General features: G+C 36.0%; 1 protein-coding gene across 1 annotated transcript in view; it reads right to left on the bottom strand.

The window, feature by feature from the left end:
• Positions 1-21,337, bottom strand: part of LOC148951907 (uncharacterized) — a 41,940-nt gene extending 20,603 nt beyond the window's left edge. Inside the window, exons 1-2 of the mRNA XM_089088757.1 lie at positions 21,181-21,337; positions 1,378-1,681 (exon numbers count right to left, since the gene is read on the bottom strand). Of these exons, the coding sequence (XP_088944883.1) occupies positions 1,378-1,681; positions 21,181-21,237 (361 nt within the window). The 5' untranslated portion in view covers positions 21,238-21,337. The remainder of the gene's footprint in view (positions 1-1,377; positions 1,682-21,180) is intronic.
• Positions 21,338-22,285: the final 948 nt, after the last annotated feature.

Raw genomic sequence — 22,285 nt, 5'->3', positions numbered from 1 at the left:
TCTGTCATTCCAGACCGGTGAATTCCCTAGTGAACCTAAACAGGCAAAGGATAATACCATTGTATAAAGAAGGCAACAAACAAAAACTATCGAATTGGCGACAGATCTCGTTATTGCCTATTTGTTCTAAAATCTATGAAAAGATAATTCAAAGAAGACTTTATGAGTATTTGGATAAACTAGGAGTATTTTGTGACAGCCATTTCGGATTCCTGAGTAAACATTCTACTAGCCATGCTGTTCACCATCTTCTGGATGTAGTCAATGGAGCTCTAGAAAAAGGTCTTGTTCCTTTAACAGATCTTTGTCGACTTCAAAAAAGCCTTCGACACTGTGGATTTTGAGTTGTCGCTGTGTCACCTGCCTAGTCTGGGGATAAAAGATGTTTGCTTGGATTGGTTTAGATAATTTTTGTATTTAAGATTAACTAAGGTAAAGTTAGGTGACATCGTTAGTGGAGTCTATCCTGTAAAATGTGGAGTTCCCCAGGGTTCAGTCCTGGGTCCGTTACTTTTTCTCGCATAAGTCGATACTATGATGTTATACATGCCTGAAGCAACTATTACAGCATTTGCAGATGATACTGCATTGACGATTTTTTCACGGTCGCTGGAAAAACTAGTGGATAAAGCAAACCGAACGCTGGAAAACCTTTTGGTGTTTACCTCCTTGAGTTACCTTACTGTTAATACTTGTAAGATAAATTATATGATTTTTAGTAGGATAGGAAAGATTGTAAATAGTGCTTCTATAGTATTTGAAAATTTTTCGCTTTAAAAGGTTTTTGAAAATAAATATTTGGGATTTTAGGTTGATAATAATTTTAGTTGGAAGAAACGCATAAGTATGATTTCTTCTAAACTTGCACGAGGCCTTGGAGTGACGCAGCATTTTAAACACGTGTTACCTTTAACTGTTTTAAGAAATGTAGCCTATATCATACAGGTGTTCATCCTTGTTTATGGTCGCTGTATTTATGCATCTAATTGTTCTTCAGATGTTAAAATATTACAGATTCTTTAGAATAAGGCGGTTCGATTACTAGGTGAGTTTATTCAGTATGAGCACATACGTGAATGTTTTATGAGTTTTAGAATTTTAAATGTTTATCAGATCAGGGACCATCAGGCGGGAGTGTTTACTTACCAAGTGCTTAATAGATTATCTCCTGAATATTTTAGAGATTTTTTAAGCTTAATTCAGATTATCATCAGCATAGGACAAGAGGTCGTGTAAGCTTAGTCTTAGAAGTAAGGAGTACCAGTCGAATGTATCCCACAATTAAAAAAAAGTTACTTGTCTCAAAAATCTCTCCGTAAATTATGGTGTTTTTCGATCAGAAAGCCTATTTTTAAGAAAAAATTGTACTTAGCATACCTGCACATCGAAAGGTTGTAGGAAAACGCTTTGAAACCGGAATATCTTCCTCTTCTTCTTTCCTGATCTTCTTTGCCTTCTTCCTTTTCCCAGTAATAGGCTGTCTTGTTACAACTGTTGTCGGTATAGGGGTAGTTGTCGTTGTAGGTCTGCGAGTAGTTGTTGTAGTTGTGGTAGTTGTTTGTGTTGTTGTTGTTGGTCTTTGGGTTGTAACTGTCGTGGTGGAACTGACGGCCTCTTCCTCCACTTCCTCAGAATCCTCATACTCATAATAATAGTCATCTTCTTCTTCTTGAGGCTTTGCCTGAAGCAAAAGACAGTACTTAAAATTTTATTTTACGTAACTAGTAATAAGTTTAAACTCGTTTTAAGACACTCTAGTAAACTTAAATAAGAATCTAGCAAGTGGCTTACTTAAATCTACGGCAAATTGTGGAAACATTTTCATATAGACTCTGCATTACTAAAATAATTCTCAATTAAAATGAGCGACATTGACGGGTAGAGTGAGCAAAACCGGGTGACGTTTTCACCACTGCTTCTGAGTGAAAATAGTTGTTATGATGGTTCCGTAGTTTTTTTTTTTTTTGTATTTTCATTCAAAGTATTTAAACACATGAATAGATAGAAACAGAGAACTACTTATTGAAAAGTAATAGCATACCTATTTCACTCACCATGAGAGGCAATAAAGCTTGCAAGGACAGACAGGGCTATTCATTGGCAATCAATCCTACGAGACCCCTTAAGCATTAAACAAAAAAACAAATAGAAACAAACTGGAGAACAGTACTTTGCATTTATTGACAACCTAGAACGAGTGGTTCATTAAAATTACTCCTGAAGGGATTTCTTTTCCATGAATCGAAATCAGATGGACTAGGAGCATTTTCGTATAATTTGTCCGTATGTTCCCTCGTATATTCCTAACATTAGGACTGTAATAGCAATTTACAAAAAAAGGGCACGAGTAAAACTTAAGGTTTTGCGACCCCTGAGTAAATGCAGTCAAGAAATTGACGCTATTTCCCATTGTGTTGTGAGTGCTGTCAGCGCTTTTAGTTGAAGTAGATGAATATATTTTGCAAAAGTCATTGAAGGGAGATAGCTGAAAATTTAAGCAGAGCCATTGGGGCAACGCAAGGAATAATAAATGTAGGCATTGAAAAAATTATAATACAATGACTATTTTTTCTCATATTAAATAGGGATGCTCAAGTTTGGCAAATAATTCTGTAACATATTTTAATAGAGTGCAACAACTTCAGAGCAATCGGGTGAAAGAATTCTAAAAACCATTGCAATCCTGAAAACTGAGTTTTAATTGCGTGTTTAATAGAATCATAATTATATCCTAAAATAATTGATATTATGGTTGCTGAAAAGCTATTGAGAGACTTATAAATTAGTTTTGTTTTGTGTAGGCTAGCCGTAGAATTTTCTCCCAAGAGAAAATCTTGGCTTGTTTGGGTCAATTTTGTGTTTTCAGTAAAACTCTAGCTTTCAGAATTCTATTGATAATGGAAAATATCACGAGTCAGTTTATTTGAACTAGCTTTGCAAATACATCATGCTTAATCAGCAAAAATGTTTATCAGCAAATACATCAGCAATAATGTTTTTTTTTCTCGTTTTAAGTTTCAACTTAGCTCTTTACTTCTGTAAGAAAAACTTTTTTTATATTAATCCCAATAAACGAACACTGAAGGCCTATCATAGCTGACGTAATACATGTAAAATACACTAAGAAGCTTATACACAGTGTTTTTTGCCATGTTTTAATTAATTAATTAAAAAAAAAACTTTCCGAAAAATAAGTTTTTCAAAGAAAAGTAAAGGCCATTTTAAACTTAAGCTCAGGAGATAGAAATACCTGTTAAAATTGAAACTCAAAACGACCAGAAATTACTATTAAAGAATAAATGAAACCCAAAACCAACAGAAATTGAATAAACAATCAGAGCAAAAAACATACAACAAGTAATAATATAAATGAATAAATAGATCTTAAAGCGAGTAATGCTTCAAGTGAATATGAAAATCAAGCTTAAAACGAAAACAAATATTTTGCTATTAAAGTATAAATGAAACTTAAAACGAATAGAAATTAAATAAACAATCAATGCGAACAAACATACAATATATATTGATGTAAATGAATAAATAAATCTTAAAACTAGTGAAACTTAAATTGAATATGCAAATCAAGTTTGAATCGAATAAAAATAACTACAAACAAGAGTTTGGGTATCGTCTCACTGCAGAAGCCTAAAACCTACTGCGTCATTGGCGCTTTACTGAAAACAATTCTTTGAAATATTTTCACTTTTGTAACTTTGAGAAATCAGAAATTAATTAAGATTTTAGGGAATAAATATCAGCATATGTATATTAAATTGACAATGCACACTTTTTTTTTAGTAAACTCATTTGAATATTTTTTCAGTAAAGTACAAATTATATTCTGGCTTTTAGAAAGCATAGGGGTTTTGAACCCTACTCACATTAATTTATGCTCGTTTTGAGTTTGACTCTAATATTTATTTTAATTTTTGTTCGTTTTGGGTTTCATTTATTTATTGATACTGATTTGAGGTAGTTGTATGCTTGGTAGATTATATGATAGTCCGGACGCCAGGTGTTGAAAATGTGAACCATACCACGTGATGTGAACGTGATGTGAAAATGTGAACCATACGCCTACTCTCCACCCGCTAAATTGACCATGCGGATTAAAAAATACCAATGGCACTTGCTTACGAGTGGTGGAATACTCTGAAACTTGACATTTTATTATATTTTGGTGTTTCATGCAAGAAAATGTATCTTCCACATAGATTAAGGTGCGGTTTTCCGCTCAAATAGAAATGCCTAGAAGCCACAAAATTTTTTTATAACAAACCAAGACGATTAGTTACAAAAAATGGCAGAGTTAAAAAAAAAAATGGCAAAACTATATGAGTCTTGAACAGTCTTGGAAAGTATAAACAAAATCAAATTGAATATTAGATATATAATGATATTAAATGTTGAACGATCCATCAGTTCAAGATTTTTTTTCACTGTAATTTTTATTTTCATTTTCAATGCTGTAAGAACTGGAAAACAATAAATTTGTAATATATGAGTAATTCGTTTTCAGTGAAGCACGAACGACGCAGAAGGCTTTAGGTTTTACAGTTAAAGAAGCGGGCAGTATCCAAATTTTGCTTGTAGTGAAACTATATTTGTTTTGACCAATCTTGAAAAGAACTAATAAATTAAACTGAATATTTGATGCATAAGGATATTAATTGCTAAAAGTTCATCAGTTTAAAATTTTACTGTAATTTTAATATTTATTTTCAATATTAAGCACAAAAGAAAACATTTGTAATATAACTCGTTTTCAGTAAACCGCCAATGACGCAGTAGGTTTTAGGCTTTTGCAGTGAGACGATACCCAAACTCTTGTTTGTAGTTATTTTTATTCGATTCAAACTTGATTTGCATATTCAATTTAAGTTTCACTCGTTTTAAGATTTATTTATTCATTTACATTAATATATATTGTATGTTTGTTCGCATTGATTGTTTATTTAATTTCTGTTCATTTTAAGTTTCATTTATACTTTAATATCAAAATATTTGTTTTCGTTTTAAGCTTGATTTTCATATTCAATCTAAGTATTACTCGCTTTAAGATATATTTATTCATTTATATTATTACTTGTTGTATGTTTTTTGCTATGATTGTTTATTTAATTTCTGTTCGTTTTGGGTTTAATTTATTCTTTAATATTAATTTCTGTTCGTTTTGAGTTTGAATTTTAACAGGTATTTGTATCTCTTGAGCTTAAGTTTAAAATGGCCTTTACTTTTATTTGAAAAACTTATTTTTCGGAGTTTTTTTTAATTAATTTTTGTTCGTTTTTGATTACAAAAAGTTTCAAGTTTTTTTGGCATGGGGGGGTGCTTACTGTCCGGTTATTCTTGACTTTAAAAAACGGATCTAGAACTTTGAATTTAAATCGAATGAGGCTTTTTCAAAGTCTACACGATTACTTCTTTGATAAAAACCTTATATATGAACAATAGACAGCTTGCATAACTTGTGGACAGCGATTGACAACAATGAATGGATTGAAAATATAGCTCCAATAAGGGGGTTTAGACCATTTCACTTGCTGACACAAAGGGATCACGACTGTTTGGAATTTACCTTAATATGTATTTGTGTGCCAAAGCAATTTCGCATCTATCACAGAGTATGCATTTTAACCTTATAATTGGAGAAATATTTTTTAGTTCATTTGTGTTCTTCCCATACAAAATTCCTTCCAATGTGTTAAAAGCCCCCTCTAACAAATTTTTCCCCAGGGCATTGCTTAAAACGCCTACCCCTGGGCCCTGGTGGGCTGTATCAACACCGGAGTTTTTTGTTATCAGAACTTTGAACTATTTTAGCAAAATTTCTATCTCACAATTTTATCTGATGCATTTAGGGCGTGGAGGAGGGAGAGGGGCTAGTTACCCTTCAATCTCTTCGACTCTTAAAAAGTGAACAAGAACTTTCAATTTTCCATCAAATGAGCCCTCTCTAAAGTTTTTGCGAGCATCCTTCCATAAGAAATACTATCACGGACTCGGAGTATCCTTAAATTTAAACCCGTGCCTTAAGGGATGTGGGGGAGTTCTAATCCTCAAAAATCTAATTTCTAGACCTTTAAACTATACTTAATAGAATAGTCGTTATAAGATTTCGATTGAAGGTTTTTGCGGAAAAGGTGGTTGTGAGAAGGGGGTTAATTTCCCTTAAATCCCTTTCGACTATTACAAAGGGCACTATCCCTCTGAATTTTCAATCGAATGAGCCTTTTTAGAATTTTCTACGACAACACCTTCTATAAAAACCTTATATGCCCCCAGGGCATAACTTAAAACCCTTGCCCTGAGGGTTGTGGAGGATTGTCCTCCTCAAAAAGATATTTTCTATCTGGAAATCAACTACGCTGAACAAAATGTTTATCTCAAAATGTTGATTGGATGTGTTTGGGATAATGATGGGCGTGGAAGGGGGGCTAGTTGCCCTCAAATTACTTTTGACTGTTACAAAGGGCACGAGCCCTTTGAATTTCCAATTGACTGTGACTGTTTCGAAGTTTCTACGACAACGCCTTCTATAAAAACCTTATATGCCCCCAGGGAATAATTTGAAACCCTTGCCCTGATGGTCGTGGGAGAGTGCCCTCCTCAAAAACATATTTTCTATCTGGAAATCAACTACACTGAACAAAATGGCTATCTCAAAAGTTTGATTGGATGTGTTCGGGGAAATGATGGGCGTAGGGAGGGGGGGCTAGTTATCCTCCAATCACTTTCGACCATTAAAAAGGGCAGTAGCCCTTTAATTTCCAATGGAATGAGCCTGTATTGAAGTTTCTACGACAACGCCTTATAGAGAAACCTTATATGCCCCAAGGACATAACTTAAAACTCTTGCCCTCAGGGTTGTTGGGGAGTGTCCTCCTCAAAAATATAATCTGGAAATCAACTACGCTGAAAAAAATGGCTATCTCAAAATTTTGATTGGATATGTTTGGGGGAATGATGGGCGTAGAGGGGAGTGGGGGGGCTTGTCGCCCTCCAATCACTTTTTACTATTAAAAAGGGCACTATCCCTTTGAATTTCCAATCGAATGAGCCTTTTTTGAAATTTCTATGACAACACCTTCTATAAAAACTTATAGGCCCCCAGGGCATAACTTAAAACCCTTGCCCTGAGGGTTGTGGGGGATTGTCCTCCTCAAAAACATGTTTTCTATATGAAAACCAACTACGCTGAACAAAATGTCTATCTCAAAATTTTGATTGGATGTGTTTTGGGAAATGATGGGCGTGGGGGGGCTAGTTGCCCTCCAATCATTTTTGAATACTAAAAAGGGCACTAGCCCTTTAATTTCCAATCGAATGAGCCTGTTTTGAAGTTTCTACGACAACGCCTTCTATAAAAACCTTATATGCCCCAAGGATATAACTTAAAAACTTTGCCATGAGGGTTGTTGGGGAGTGTCATCCTCAAAAATATAATCTGGAAATCAACTACGCTGAACAAAAATGTCTATCTCAAAATTTTAATTGGAAGTGTTTGGGGGAATGATGGGCGTAGAGGGGGGGGGCTAGTTGCCCTCCAATCACTTTTGACTATTAAAAAGGGCACTATCCCTTTGAATATCCAATGAAATGAGCCTTTTTTGAAGTATCTATGACAACGCCTTCTATAAAAGCTTATATGCCCCCAGGGCATAACTTAAAACCCTTGTCATGACGGTTGTGGGGGATTGTCCTCCTCAAAAACATGTTTTCTATCTGAAAATCAACTACGCTGAACAAGATGGCTATCTCAAAATTTTTATTGGATGTGTTTGGGGGAATTATGGGCGTTGGGGGGTGGCTAGTTACCCTTCAATCACTTTATCCTATGAAAAAGGGCACTATCCCTTTGAATTTCCAATCGAATGAGCATTTTTTGAAGTTTCTACGACAACACCTTCTTTAAAAACCTTATACGCCCCCAGGGCATATCTTAAAACCCTTGCCCTGATGGTTCTGGGGGAGTGTCCTCCCCAAAAACATACTTTATATCTGGAAATCAACTGCGCTGAACAAAATGGCTATCTCAAAATTTTGATTGGATGTGTCTAGGGAAATTATGGGCGTGGGGGGGGGGCGGGGGCTAGTTGCACTCCAATCAGTTTCGACTATTAAAAAGGGCACTAGCCCTTTAATTTCCAATCGAATGAGCCTGTTTTGAAGTTTATACGACATCGCTTTCTATAAAAACCTGATGTGCCCCCTGGGTATAAGTTAAAACCCTTGCCCTGATGGTTGTGGTGGAGTGTGCTCCTCAAAAACATATTTTCTATCTGGAAATCAACTACGCTGAACAAAATGGCTATCTGAAAATTTTGATTGGATGTGTTTGGAGAAATAGTGGGCGTGGGGGGGGGGGGTATGGGGCTAGTTACACTCCAATCACTTTCGACTATTGAAAAGGGCACTAGCCCTTTAATTTCCAATTGAATGAGCATGTTTTGAAGTTTCAACGACAACGCCTTCTATAAAAACCTTATATGCCCCCAGAGTATAACTTAAAATCATTGCCCTGAGGGTTGTGGGGATTGTCCTCCTCAAATACATATTTTCTATCTCGAAATCAACTACGCTGAACAAAATTTTTATCTCAAAATTTTGATTGGATGTGTTTGGGAGAATGATGGGCGTGGAAGGGGGGCTACTTGCCCTCCAATCACTTTCGACTATTAAAAATGGCACTAGCCCTTTGAATTTCCAATTGAATGTGCCTGTTTTGAAGTTTCTACGACAACTCCTTCTATAAAAACCTTATATACCCCCAGGGCATAACTTAAAACTCTTGCCCTGGGGGTTGGGGGGGAGTTTCCTCCTCAAAAACGTATTTTCTATCTGGAAATCAACTACACTGAACAAAATGGCTATCTCAAAAGTTTGATTGGATGTGTTTGGGGAAATGATGGGCGTGGGGGGAGGGGCCTAGTTGCCCTTCAATCACTTTGGACTATTAAAAAGGGCACTAACCCTTTAATTTCCAATCGAATGAGCCTGTTTTGAAGTTTCTACGACAACGCCTTCTATAGAAACCTTATATACCCCTAGGGCATAACTTAAAACCCTTGCCCTGAGGGTTGTGGGGGAGTGTCCTCCTCAAAAATATAATCTGGAAATCAACTACGCTGAAAAAAATGGCTATCTCAAAATTTTGATTGGATGTGTTTGGGGGAATGATGGGCGTAGAGGGGGGGCTAGTCGCCCTCCAATCACTTTTGACTATTAAAAAGGGCACTATCCCTTTTAAATTCCAATCAAATGGGCCTTTTTTGAAGTATCTATGACAACGCCTTCTATAAAAGCTTATATGCCCCCAGGGCATAACTTAAAACCCTTGCCATGACGGTTGTGGGGGATTGTCCTCCTCAAAAACATGTTTTCTATCGGAAAATCAACTACGCTGAACAAAATGGCTATCTCAAAATTTTTATTGGATGTGTTTGGGGGAATGATAGGCGTGGGGGGGGGGCTAGTTGCCCTAGGATCACTTTCAACTATGAAAAAGGGCACTATCCCTTTTAATTTCCAATCGAATGAGGCTTTTTTGAAGTTTCTACGACAACGCCTTCTATAAAAATCTTATATGCCCCCAGGGCATAACTTAAAACCCTTGCCCTGAGGGATCAAAATATAATCTGGAAATCAACTACGCTGAACAAAAATGGCTATCTCAAAATTTTGATTGGATGTGTTTGGGGGAATGATGGGCGTAGAGGGGGCTAGTTGCCCTCCAATCACTTTTGACTATTAAAAAGGGCACTATCCCTTTGAAATTCCAATCGTATGACCCTTTTTTGAAGTTTCTATGACAACGCCTTCTATAATAGCTTATATGCCTCCAGGGCATAACTTAAAACCCTTGCCCTGAGGGTTGTGGGGGACTGTCCTCCTCAAAAACATGTTTTCTATATGAAAATCAACTACGTTGAACACAATGGCTATCTCAAAATTTTGATTGGATGTGTTTTGGGAAATGATGGGCGTGGGGGGGGCTAGTTGTCCTCCAATCATTTTTGACTATTAAAAAGGGCACTATCCCTTTAATTTCCAATCGAATGAGTATGTTTTGAAGTTTCTACGACAACGCCTTCTATAAAAACCTTATATACCCCTAGGGCATAACTTAAAACCTTTGCCCTGAGGGTTGTTGGGGAGTGTCCTCCTCAAAAATATAATCTGGAAATCAACTACGCTGAACAAAAATGGCTATCTCAAAATTTTGATTGGATGTGTTTGGGGGAATGATGGGCGTAGAGGGGGGGGCTAGTTGCCCTCCAATCACTTTTGACTATTAAAAAGGGCACTATCCCTTTGAATTTCCAATGGAATGAGCCTTTTTTGAAGTATCTATGACAACGCCTTCTATAAAAGCTTATATGCCCCCAGGGCATAACTTAAAACCCTTGCCATGAGGGTTGTGGGGGATTGTCCTCCTCAAAAACATGTTTTCTGTCTGAAAATCAACTACGCTGAACAAAATGACTATCTCAAAATTTTTATTGGATGTGTTTGGGGGAATGATGGGCGTTGGGGGGGGGGGCTAGGTGCCCTCCAATCACTTTCAACTATTAAAAAGGGCACTATCCCTTTGAATTTCCAATCGAATGAGCCTTTTTTGAAGTTTCTACGACAACGCCTTCTATAAAAACCTTATATGCCCCCAGTGGATATGTTAAAACCCTTGCCCTGAAGGTTCTAGGGGAGTGTCCTCCTCAAAAACATATTTTCTATCTGGAAATCAACTGCGCTGAACAAAATGGCTATCTCAAAATTTTGATTGGATGTGTTTAGGGAAATGATGGGCATAGGGGGGCTAGTTGCACTCCAATCACTTTCGACTATTAAAAAGGGCACTAGCCCTTTAATTTCCAATGGAATGAGCATTTTTTGAAGTTTCTACAACACCGCCTTTATTACAAACCGTATAGGCCCCCAGGACATTACTGTAACATCTTGCTTTGAGAGTTTTGGATTATTGTCACTCTGTAAAATAAATTTTGTATCGGGAAATAAGCTCGGAAGAAGGTAAAGGATATCTCAAAATTTCGATTGGATGTTTGGGGAAATAGTGGGCGTGGGGGGGGGGAAGGGGGCTAGTTACACTCCAATCACTTTCGACTATTGAAAAGGGCACTAGCCCTTTAATTTCCAATTGAATGAGCATGTTTTGAAGTTTCAACGACAACGCCTTCTATAAAAACCTTATATGCCCAAAGGGCATAACTTAAAACCCTTGCCCTGAGGGTTGTGGGGGAGTGTCCTCCTCAAAAATATGTTTTCTATCTGGAAATCAACTATGCTGAACAAAATGGCTATCTCAAAATTTTGATTGGATGTGTTTGGGGAAATGATGGGCGTAGGGGGGAGGGGGACTAGTTACACTCCAATCACTTTCGACTATTAAAAAGGGCACTAGCTCTTTAATTTCCAATCGAATGAGCCTGTTTTGAAGTCTCTACGACAACGCCTTCTATAAAAACCTTTTATGCCCCCAGGGCATAACTCAAAACCCTTGCCCTGAGGGTTTTGGGCGAGTATCCTCCTCAAAAATATATTTTCTATGTGAAAATCAACTACGCTGAACAAAATGGCTATCTAAACATTTTGATTGGATGTGTTTGGGGGAATGATGGGCGTGGGGGGGCTAGTTGCAATCCAATCATTTTTTACTATTAAAAAGAGCACTAGAACTCTCAATTTCCAATCGAATGAGCCCCCTTTGAAATTTCTACGACGACTCCTTCCATATGAAGTGCCTCTGGCAAAAAAAATTAATAAAACATTGGAGCCGTATGGCCTTTACTATAGGCAACGCTACAGCGTTGCCTCTGATAAATAAGACTAAGAACTATCTTTCAGTATATCTTTCGGAGAAACTTTTTCAACAATTATTATTCCTGACACGAATAGTATTATTTAATTTTAATTTTATACCTCCTTAAGTTGAGCTGAAGAATAAAACTTAATATCATTGCCAAAAATTCTTTCTATACTCTTTGACAACCAGCATACACTTTCACTCTTCTGATTTATTTAAATTTTAATAGTAGAAGTAGTAATAGTACTAGCCCCGAAAGTTTCAAGTTAATGCCCCAGTTGTTTTCGATATATTGCTGATGTTTCTTATTGCCAACCATGCACAAAAAGCCTTCTGATTTAGTTTCGAAACAACTTTTAGTTTTAAACATACAACCCTTACAACCCTTGCCCTTAGAACTCTGAGGGGGCTATCATCCTCAAACACCTAATTTCTAAAACTTTTAACTCCTTTGAACAAAATGGCTATCTAAAAATTTTGATTGGATCAAATCAGGCTTTCGACTATTAAAAAGGGCACTAGCCCTTTGAATTTCCAATTGAATGAGTATTTTTTCAAGGTTCTACGAGAAAGCTTTCAATAAAAACTCTATATGCCCCCAAGGCATAACTTACAACCATTACCATGAGGGCTGTGGGGGGAGTGTCATCCTCAAAGATACAATTTCCAGACCTTTCATCGACTTTGAACAAAATGGCTATTTCAAAATTTTGATTGGATGTGTTTGGATAAATGGTGGGTGTGGAAAGGGTTTTAGTGACCTTCCATTCACTTTCGACTATTAAAAAGGGCAATAGCCCTCTCAACTTTCAATCCAATGGGCCCTTTTTGAAGTTTTTATGACAACGTTTTCTATAAAAACCTTATATGCCCCAGGACATAACTTACAACTCTTGGCCTGAAGAGTCTGGGGGAGGAGGGGTTGTCATCATCAAAGACCTAATTTCCGGACTTTTCAACAACGTTGAACAAAATGACTATCTCAAAATTTTGATTGAATGTGTTTGGGGAAAAGGTGGGCGTAAGAGGGGGGTTAGTTACCTTCCAATCAATTTCGACTATTAAAAAGGGCACTAGCCCTGTGAATTTCCAAATGAATGAGCCTTTTTTCAACTTTCTACGACTAAGCTTTCTATAAAAACTGTATATGCCCCCAGGGCATAACTAACAACCCTTGGCCTGAGGGCTGTGAGGAGTGTCCTCCTCAAAGACATAATTTCTATTTGGAAATCAACTAAGCTGAACAAAATTGTTATTTCAAAATTTTTGTTGGATGTATTTGGGAAATGGTGGGCGTGGAAAGGGTGTTGGCTGCCTTCCAATCACTTTCGACTATTAAAAAGGGCACTAGCCACTCCAATTTCCAATCGAATGAGCCCTTTTCCAAGTTTCTACGACAACTCCTTCGATACGAAGTGCGTTGGTCTAAAGAAATAAAACATTGTGCCAACATCGTTCTTTACTTAGGCAGCGCGATTGCGCTGCCCATGAAATTTCAAGAAGTGTATGAAAAAACAGGTTATCAAAAGGACATAACAGCAATGGCATAGCAATGGCTAATTTTATTAAGTTGAAACTTCCAGTACTTTATGAGAGGGGTGTTCTACTCACCAAAAGGCAGTACGCTAATACTACTGCTACTACTAGTACTACCGCTATTACTATTAATACTACTACTAATACCAATAATACTACTGTGACTACTATTACGACTATGCTAAAGGGTATGAAGGTGACATTTTCAAGGAAATTTGAGGGGCAAGGTGAACTGAATGACAACACGACGTCTGTATGCAGGTTGTCTAAAGGGCATAACAGCAATTTCTTAGGAACAGTTCGGTGCGTGAAGTTGAAACTAATTGGGATTGTTGTGGGGGATGTTGAACAAACCAAAATAAAGTATTTGCATCCTAATGCTATTGGTTCTACTCATACTACAACTACTGCTACTATTATTGCTACTTCTAGTACTACTACTGCAGCTAAAGCTAAGGCTACTACTATTAATTCTACTGCTACTACTGCTGCTATTGAAAGGGTATTAAGGTGAAAATTTTTGAATATATTGAAACTTTATGGAACTAAATTCAAAACCCCTATGCCTTCCCAAGGCCAGAACATAATTTGCACTTTACTGAAAAAATACAAATGATTGTGCATTGTCAGTTTAATATACATATACTGATATTTATTAATCAAAATGTTAACATTACTTGAATTATTAAAGTTATAAAAGTAAAAACATTTATATTTTTTCAGTAAAGTGCAAATTATGTTCTGGCCTTCAGAAGGAATAGGGGTTTTGATCCCTACTCCTGTTAATTTCTGCTCGTTTTGAGTTTGACTCGGTTATTTATTGTAATTTCTGTTCGTTTTGGGTTTCATTTATTTATTGATGCTGATTTGTGTAAGATTCACGATTGGTAGATTATTTGATTTTATTTTTGCTCATTTTTGGTTTAATGGAGTTCTTTACTTTTCTTTGAAAAACTTATTTTGTAGAATTTGTTTTAATTAATTCATGTAAATGCTCTTAGACTTACAAGTAGTTGAAATAGAAGCAGTAGTTGAAGTAGAAGTAGTAGTGGTAGCAGTAAATGTAGCAGTGATAGTATTATTAGTGGTAGCGTGCACATATTGCCTTTTGGTCAAATGATCTTCCCCTTTAAGCCTTATCTGAAAATTCCATCTTAATACCCAAATAAATTCTGTAGATACTCTCTTTTGGCAATATACAGGCACATAGCATCTTTCGGTTTAGTTCAAACTTCTCCTCAATACTGTAAATGGAGTAGTGTGTTAGCAGTAGTAGTAATGACATTTGTAGTAGTAATGATAGGATGCAAATATTGCCTCTTTGGTCATCTCCCTTATCATTTCCTAAAAGTTCCAAATTAATATACTCAGTCATTGCTGAGTTACGCCCTTTTGACAATCCATATAGCCTACAAATAATATATTTCCATTTAGTTCAACACTCCCCTAAACATTCTCTTAAAGGCTCACCTGGATTCCCTTCGTTTTTTTGGAAAGTAAAGTTCAAACATGTATACCTTTGTCAATAACATATTGGCTACTCTAAGAAAAACTGTGAACTAACTGCCTAATGTAAAGCTCTTGCCCTAAAGATTGTGAGGTGGTTGATATCCTCAAAGATTTAATTACTGGACCTTTTAACAATGCTGAACAAAATAACTCTCTTAAAATTTTGATCGATTGTATTTTGGGGAATGGTAGGCTTGGGAGGGGGGGGGGGGTTGTTGGCTGCTTTCCATTCACTTTTGACTCTTTTCAAGGGCACTAGAATTTTCAATTTCCAATCGAATGAGCCTCCTTCGAAGTTTCTACGACAACTCCTTCTAGACGAAGTGCCCTGGTCTAAAAAAAAAACATAAAAAAAGGAATAAATAATTCTTTGTGCCCCCATCACTCTTTACTTAGGGGTGTTGCGTCAACCCGCCTAAGATATTTCGTTATCTGATCTTTGGACTGTTTTTTTTTTTTTTTAACAAATGCCTACCTCAAAATTTCTATTAGATGCATTTCGTGAAAATACGACGTGTGGGGGTAATAGGCGACCTCCGATCACTTTGACTATTATAGCGGACACTAGAACTTCTGATTACCAATCCAATGAGTCCACTCCGAAGTTTATACACACCCTTTCTATAAAAATCTTATATTCCTCCAGCACATAACTTACATCTCTTGCCCTGAAAGCTGTCGGGGGGATTGTCATTCTCCAACACATAATTTCTGGAACATTTAAGTACGCTGAACAAAATGGGAATCTCAAGATTTTGATTGAATATGTTTGAAGAAATGATACGCATAGGGGGTGGGGTCTGGTTGCCCTTTAACCACTTTCTACCATTAAAATCGCACTAGCCCTTTAAATTCCAAATCAAATCAGGCCCTTTCGAAGTTTCTACCACAACCCCTTCTTTACGAAGTGACCTGGTCTAAAAAAAATAATAGTAATAATAACATTGTGCCCATTTCGTTCTTTACTCTGGGGGGCTGTTTCAAGTTAAGGTCTTGTTATGTGATCTTTGGACTATTTTTGAACAAATCTCAATTTGAAAATTTCTATCAAATTCATTTCGGGAAAATACGACGTGTGTGGGGGAGGGGGATAGATGCCCTCATATCACTCGAATCTAGAAAACAGTACTACAACTTTTGAGTACCAATCCAATGAGCCCCCTCAAAAGTTTATACGATCACCCTTTCTATAAAAACCATACAACATTTCCCTGAGGGCTTTTGGGAGGTTGTCATTCTCAAAAACATAATTTCCGGACTTTTCAACTACGCCGAACAAAATGGCTATATCAAAATTTTGATTGGATGTGTTTGGGGAAATAATGGGTACGGGAGGCTGGTTGCCCACCAGTCACTTGCGCCTACTAAAATGTCACCAGTCCTTTCAAATTACAATCGAATGAGCCCCTTTCGAAGTTTCTATGACAACTCCTTTTATACGAAGTGCTCTGGTCTAAAAAACATAAAAATAATAAATAAATAATACTCTGCGCCCATCGTTCTTTAATATAGGTTGTTTAAAGTAGTAAGTGAATACCAATGCTGTTAACGTTTAAAGAGAATTTAAAGAGGACAGTTGTTTCAGCTTACAGTAGATGACTATTCAAATATTTTGTTTGTTTTTGATTATTGCCAGCCCTATCTCTATTTACTTTTTCTTTTTATTTTAATTGTCTTGTCTCTTCTTCTATTTCTGATAACCTTATTTTTTTGGCGTTTGTTTCTGGTGATAAAGGGCATCGAGCTCTATCTCTCTGTCTGCCCTGTCTTAAGTTGGTACGCATAAGTTATACTGTGTTGTTTCAATAAAACATTCATTAAAACATGACCATGACACGATTATAACCATAAACAACCACACAAAGAAAAATGACACCCTCACAAAACTCACATTCTATTAGTGTTAATATTCACAGAAGAATTACGTGAGTCAACCTAAGCTGATATTGCATACAGGTAAATCAGAGTCTAATTTTAGGGAAGACAATATAGACAACATTAAGGGTTTTTAGCATGTGATTCAAAACTAGTTGGCAATTCTTCATATGTTTGGAAGCTAACTTTTATATCTACGCTGCTTTATTCAGATTCGTCTTGATATTCTCATCGTAAAGTCCCATATGGCATCGAAAATTGCACTTTTTGTTCAATGTCATTGCGAAAAAGTCTAATTGAAACTGATGGTAGCATTTTCTGTGTCAATACCTAAATCTAATATGAAATGTCTCTGTCAGATTTATTTCGTACATTAAACAGAGCAATAGAAAAATTATTTAGAAAAATGAAACATCTTGAATGAATTTACTCATGATATTTCCCTAAGTTGGAAGAAGTTCTTTGAAATCAAGAAACTCTTTATGATTTTTGAGGAGTAGAAACATAAAACCCTGGATATGTTTAATAGAACAATAATAAGCATAATATAATATTATTTTATTACTAATTTATTTTCGATTATCAATTTGTAAACAAATTGGAAGTGAAGGTGTCTGTGTGTAGTGTTTGGACTATACAGTAACCTCCAAAATTTGCATCTTAGCTGGAAATAGGTAGAAATAATTTGGACTTTTGGAGATTAGTTACCGTTCAATAGTTCTTAATTTTGAATAATAATAAAGTATATATTCGAAGTTTTTGATACTTACCTGGAACTAGCTATTGATTGCTACTGCTACTTAATGACTTTTCAGTTTGGAAGTCAATTTTTTTTTCGGAAAATTTAAATTTTATGCTAAAAGTCTTTAATATTGTGCTCGGCGAACGGCTATTGAGAGCCTCACAAATTAGTCCTCTTATCTCCAAGATACTTTAAGACTTGTCTACTCCTAATATAACATTCATTTTTTTGTGTGGGTTTTTATTTTCAGTAAACCGGTAGTTTTTCTCAAAACTCTCCAAAAATAGGGAAATACCACCAGTCGATTTTTATTAGGTATTATTTTAGATGTAGATTGCATAAGCTATGATAAAAAAAACATTTTCTCATTACTTTGGTCCGAGAATCTTTGTGTTTTTAAAATTGATTGTAGAAAAAATAGACACAAGATTTTTTCTGGTGCCCTCATTCCTTGTTTTTTTTCCTGTTTTTCATTCTTTTTTTTTTAAATAAATTTGTCAATTTGGTTAATTATTGACATCCTCGAGACATTGCCCCTCCCCCAAGATTTTACTTACTGGTGCCCTTATCACATTGCCCCCCTCCCCAGATGTTCCTCTAGATCCACCCCTGTTCCATCCTGCTGTACGGATGGCTGGTAGTGATTGTGTATGAAGAGTTTTGTCAAGGGTGATGTCTCCCATACAAGTTTATAAACTTTGTATTTGTCGATCCTATAAAAATGAAAATTTAAAGAGAGCTACAAACTTAAATAGATTGGAGCAATGTTGTTAGCAAAAGTGGTTTGAAAGAATTGTTGACTAATGGCATATTGGACCCTAGTTACCATGAAAATTGTGAAAGCCGTAATACCTTGTATGAGCTCAAAGTTAGATATAGTAACTGCATATGTCAATTCATTTCCAGAAAAGTCCTAACTCTTCACAAGGGGGGGGGTCCAACCAAGTAAAATATATTTTTAAGTAATTATTTAATTTACCTGTACATTTTACTTACGTTTAAAGGGATCAATAAGATAAGATATGAACAAAAACATATCGATCCTATAAAATTGAAAATTTTAAAAAGAGCTAAAACCTTCAATAACTTGGAGCAATCTCAGCAATACTGATTGGAAAGAGCCTGTAAAAGAGCTGAAAATCAGAGAAAACCCTTGAAAGTGAGATGTTTTTAGAAGAATCTAGAGAGTTAATACTAAAAGACGTCCATTTTTTGGGTTCATCTAATGAACGTGACGAGTATTTCTACCCTAGGTTCAAACATATGTTCACTCAGGAGCAATATTCACTTATTACAGCGATTTAGTTCCTGATTTAAGAAATTTTAGTTGCTTTGTCAAGCAATCGATTTGCCAGGCAGTCTTTCTGATATTTTTTCTAAGGCAACAGCAACAACCGTTGTAGATATGTAATTCCAAGCTAAATAAAATGGCCGACGCAAAAATTCTGTGTGAGCATAACGCTAACTAAGCCGAAACATCTCCATTTAGAATGGTCTCCAAGTGAGATTATTTCTGAGAACTCGTCTATTGATTCTTTTAAAGATTAAATAAAAATAAACACGTTGTTTTCAACTCAAAGTAAGGATCAACATTAGAACTTAAAACAAAAAAAAATTATTACGCATATAAAGGGGGTTGCCCCCTCCTCAACACCTTGCTCTTTACGCTAAAGTTTTTTGGAACTTTTAAAAAGCGTCTTATGGTTCTAATTAAACGGCCCTTGTTTTTCAGGAGTCGTTATTAAAGACTAGGGACAAACTTCAAAAATTAGCATAAAGAGCGAGGTGTTGAGGAGGGGACAACCCTCTTTATATACGTAACAATTTCTGTTCGTTTTAAGTTTTAATCTTGCTCCTTACTTTCAGTTGAAAAAACTTGTTTTTTTTTATTTAATTTATATTCGTTTTTTAAATAATGCCAGAAAATCTGGCCCGACCTCAACGGAGAAACCCCCTCCCCCCGGAAATATCCTCTAGACAATTCAATTCCGGTGAAAATTTACTTCGGACAATTACGCTTAACCACTCCGCTCGTAAAATTGAGACGGAAAAGAGAAAGCAAGACATATAAAAAGAATTTTGTATTAGGAATTCTGGCAAATTCCCTCACTATATAATTTCCCCTGACAATTTCAATCCCTGGAAACTTCCCTCCTCATAGAAAATATCCCCGTGGAAAAAATCCGCAGAAAATTTGTCCTCCCCCCCCCACCCGGAAATGTATGCCTACATCCCAATAACAAATACTATGTGCAAACAATGGGCAAATTTCATAATTTAAAGACCTTTCACCTGGGGCTATAGGGGGGGGGGGTCATGTTATACGCAAAGGCATAGTTTTCTGGCCTTTCAACTATGATGAACAAAATGGCTATCTTAAAATTTTGATCAGAATTTTTGGAAAAAAGGGCAGGGGAGGGGGCCTATTTGCCCTCTAATTTTTTGTCCACTTGAAAAGTGCATTAGAACTTTTAATTTCCGCTTGAATAAACCCTCTCCCGATATTCTAGTACCCCTGGTTCAATACGATCACCCCTGGGAAAAAAAAGGAAAAAAAAGAAACAAATAAACATGCATCCGTGATCTTTCTTCTGGAAAAAAAACAAAATTCCACATTTTTGCATATAGGAGCTTGAAACCTATATAGTACGGTTCTCTGATACGCTAAATTTGATGGGGGATTTTCATTGAGATCACTTGACTTTTAGGGGATGTTTCCCCATTTTTCAAAAATTCGGAAAATTTTCTCAGGGTCTTAATCTTTGATGGGTATAATTAAACTAAATGATTTATAATTTAAATATTTGAAATCAGCATAAAAAGCCGATTCAATAGATATATCTATCCGTTTTCCGTATCAAAATTCCGTTTTTAAGAGTTTCGGTTACTATTGAGCCGGGTCGCTCCTTACTTACAGTTCGTTACCACGAACTGTTTGAAAGTTTTATCGAATTCTATGGGAAGTTATCTTGGTTAATCGTTGACTAATTGCACATCAGACCCTAGCTTTTTAGCGGCATGGTACCATGAAAATTGTGAAAGCCGTAATACCTTGAATGAGCTAGAAGTATCGGATAGTAACTGCATATGTCAATTTATTTTGGGAGAGCTCCTAATTCTTCACGGAGCAGGGGGTTCAACTATGAAAAATGTACTTTTTCTAGTAATTATTCGATATGATTGTACATTTTCTGTGTTTTTAACATTCTAAGGGGAGTCTTAGCAGCCCTCTTCTTTGCTATGGGGTAGGCAGGGAATTCGATTGGGTTGGAGATGTTTCTTGTGGGGATGGTGTAAGGGAGCATTTGTCACCTTTCATTTTTTCACCTCCTCCTGGATGTTGAAAAATACTTTATTTTTTATTTTTATTGAAAAGTAAACAAAAATACCCCTCCCCATCCAAGTTCCTTTTTAAATTCAGCTTGCCCCCCCCCCAAGTTTTCGCCAATTGACACCATCAGTGTTAGGTCTAAGCCGTAAAAGCTAGATGGTTGATCTCCCTGTCCATCTCCTAACTCTGAAAAGGAACCTCTAATCATATAGGGCTATTTTTCCAATATGAAAAAAAAATTTAAAAATATTTTCATAAGTTGAATATCTTGCCTTAGCGATTAGAACCTCTGTGCCAGCTCATTTAACCGAACATAATCATTCACCAAATATAAAGTACTTAAACATTACAATGAGAATATAGTACCTGAGTAGATAGAAAGAAGAAAGCGAAAACCGCCAGTACCACAAAATACGACTTCATTTCCAACACCACACTTCGTTGATTTCCAATTGACTAAATTCTAAAAACTTCGAATGTAATTGTAAAAATCATAAGCATGGGTTGGGAAGTTGACGACCCTGAAAAAGAATGCTTCGCGCTGCAAAGAATGTAATTTATTCAGCAGGTTGTTGGAGAGCGCATCTTCGAATAGGTATTTGCTAATATTACCCTTGGTAGAAACGACCTTTCACTCTCAACGATTCATCTTTAGCTAGAAGCATGTAAAATTAAATTGAACGGGTGCCCAGTAAAGTAATAAATTTCTTGCAACGACAGGGTATAGTTCCGTAGAACACATAAAATATAGAAAAGCATTGAGGAGTGACTTTTCTTGTAGCAAGTACTTACTGGCCAGATACATTCGGTTTCCCTTGGGTTTGGGAGGGTGGAAAACACTCTTATTTTTACAAAGAAGGGGTCAGTAGTCTTGTTCTTTAGCTACCAAGAATGCCGGGATATCGCCCGGGATAATGCCCGGGATTTCGTTCGTAGAAGAATACAATATTGTCTTCAAGATACTCGGAATTTTGGGAAATAATAATTACCGTAATAATATTTATTATAGTACATTGACGTGTATTTATAAAAGCTTTACATTGTTACAAAAATTATATAAAAATGCAAATTACCTTTTCCACAAATTCTTGATGACAGTATGTGTGGTGTGCCTTATAATTCAAGCGAGTTAAATTATAAATTTTCTAGTAATTTTTTTTAAAATGTACTGAAGGAAAACGGCCTTGTTCCATCCGAATATTTAACCAGATGATAAAAACGCACGAAAAAATATTATAATAGCAGAGTAATAATTTATTAAAAATTCAACTGCAAAAAAAATCAGCAGCTCACCAAATACCCTACTCACACAAGTACTTTTTCGGATTCAAACCTAGTTTTGTTTTTTTAGTTTTAGCTAGATTTTCTTTTCTGAAATGTAAAGCCTGACTAGAGCCTTGTCCTTATTTATTCTGAAAAGCCGTATAATGTCTTTTAACAGCGTAATTAGGAAGTAACTCTTCGTAATATA

This window comes from Artemia sp. Qi Xiang Cuo, chromosome 5 (genome assembly GCF_049724085.1).
Source record: "Artemia sp. Qi Xiang Cuo chromosome 5, ASM4972408v1, whole genome shotgun sequence".
Classification (NCBI taxonomy): domain Eukaryota; kingdom Metazoa; phylum Arthropoda; class Branchiopoda; order Anostraca; family Artemiidae; genus Artemia; species Artemia sp. Qi Xiang Cuo.
Note: the sequence above shows the minus strand (reverse complement) of the source record. Positions and strands in the feature narration are given on the sequence as shown.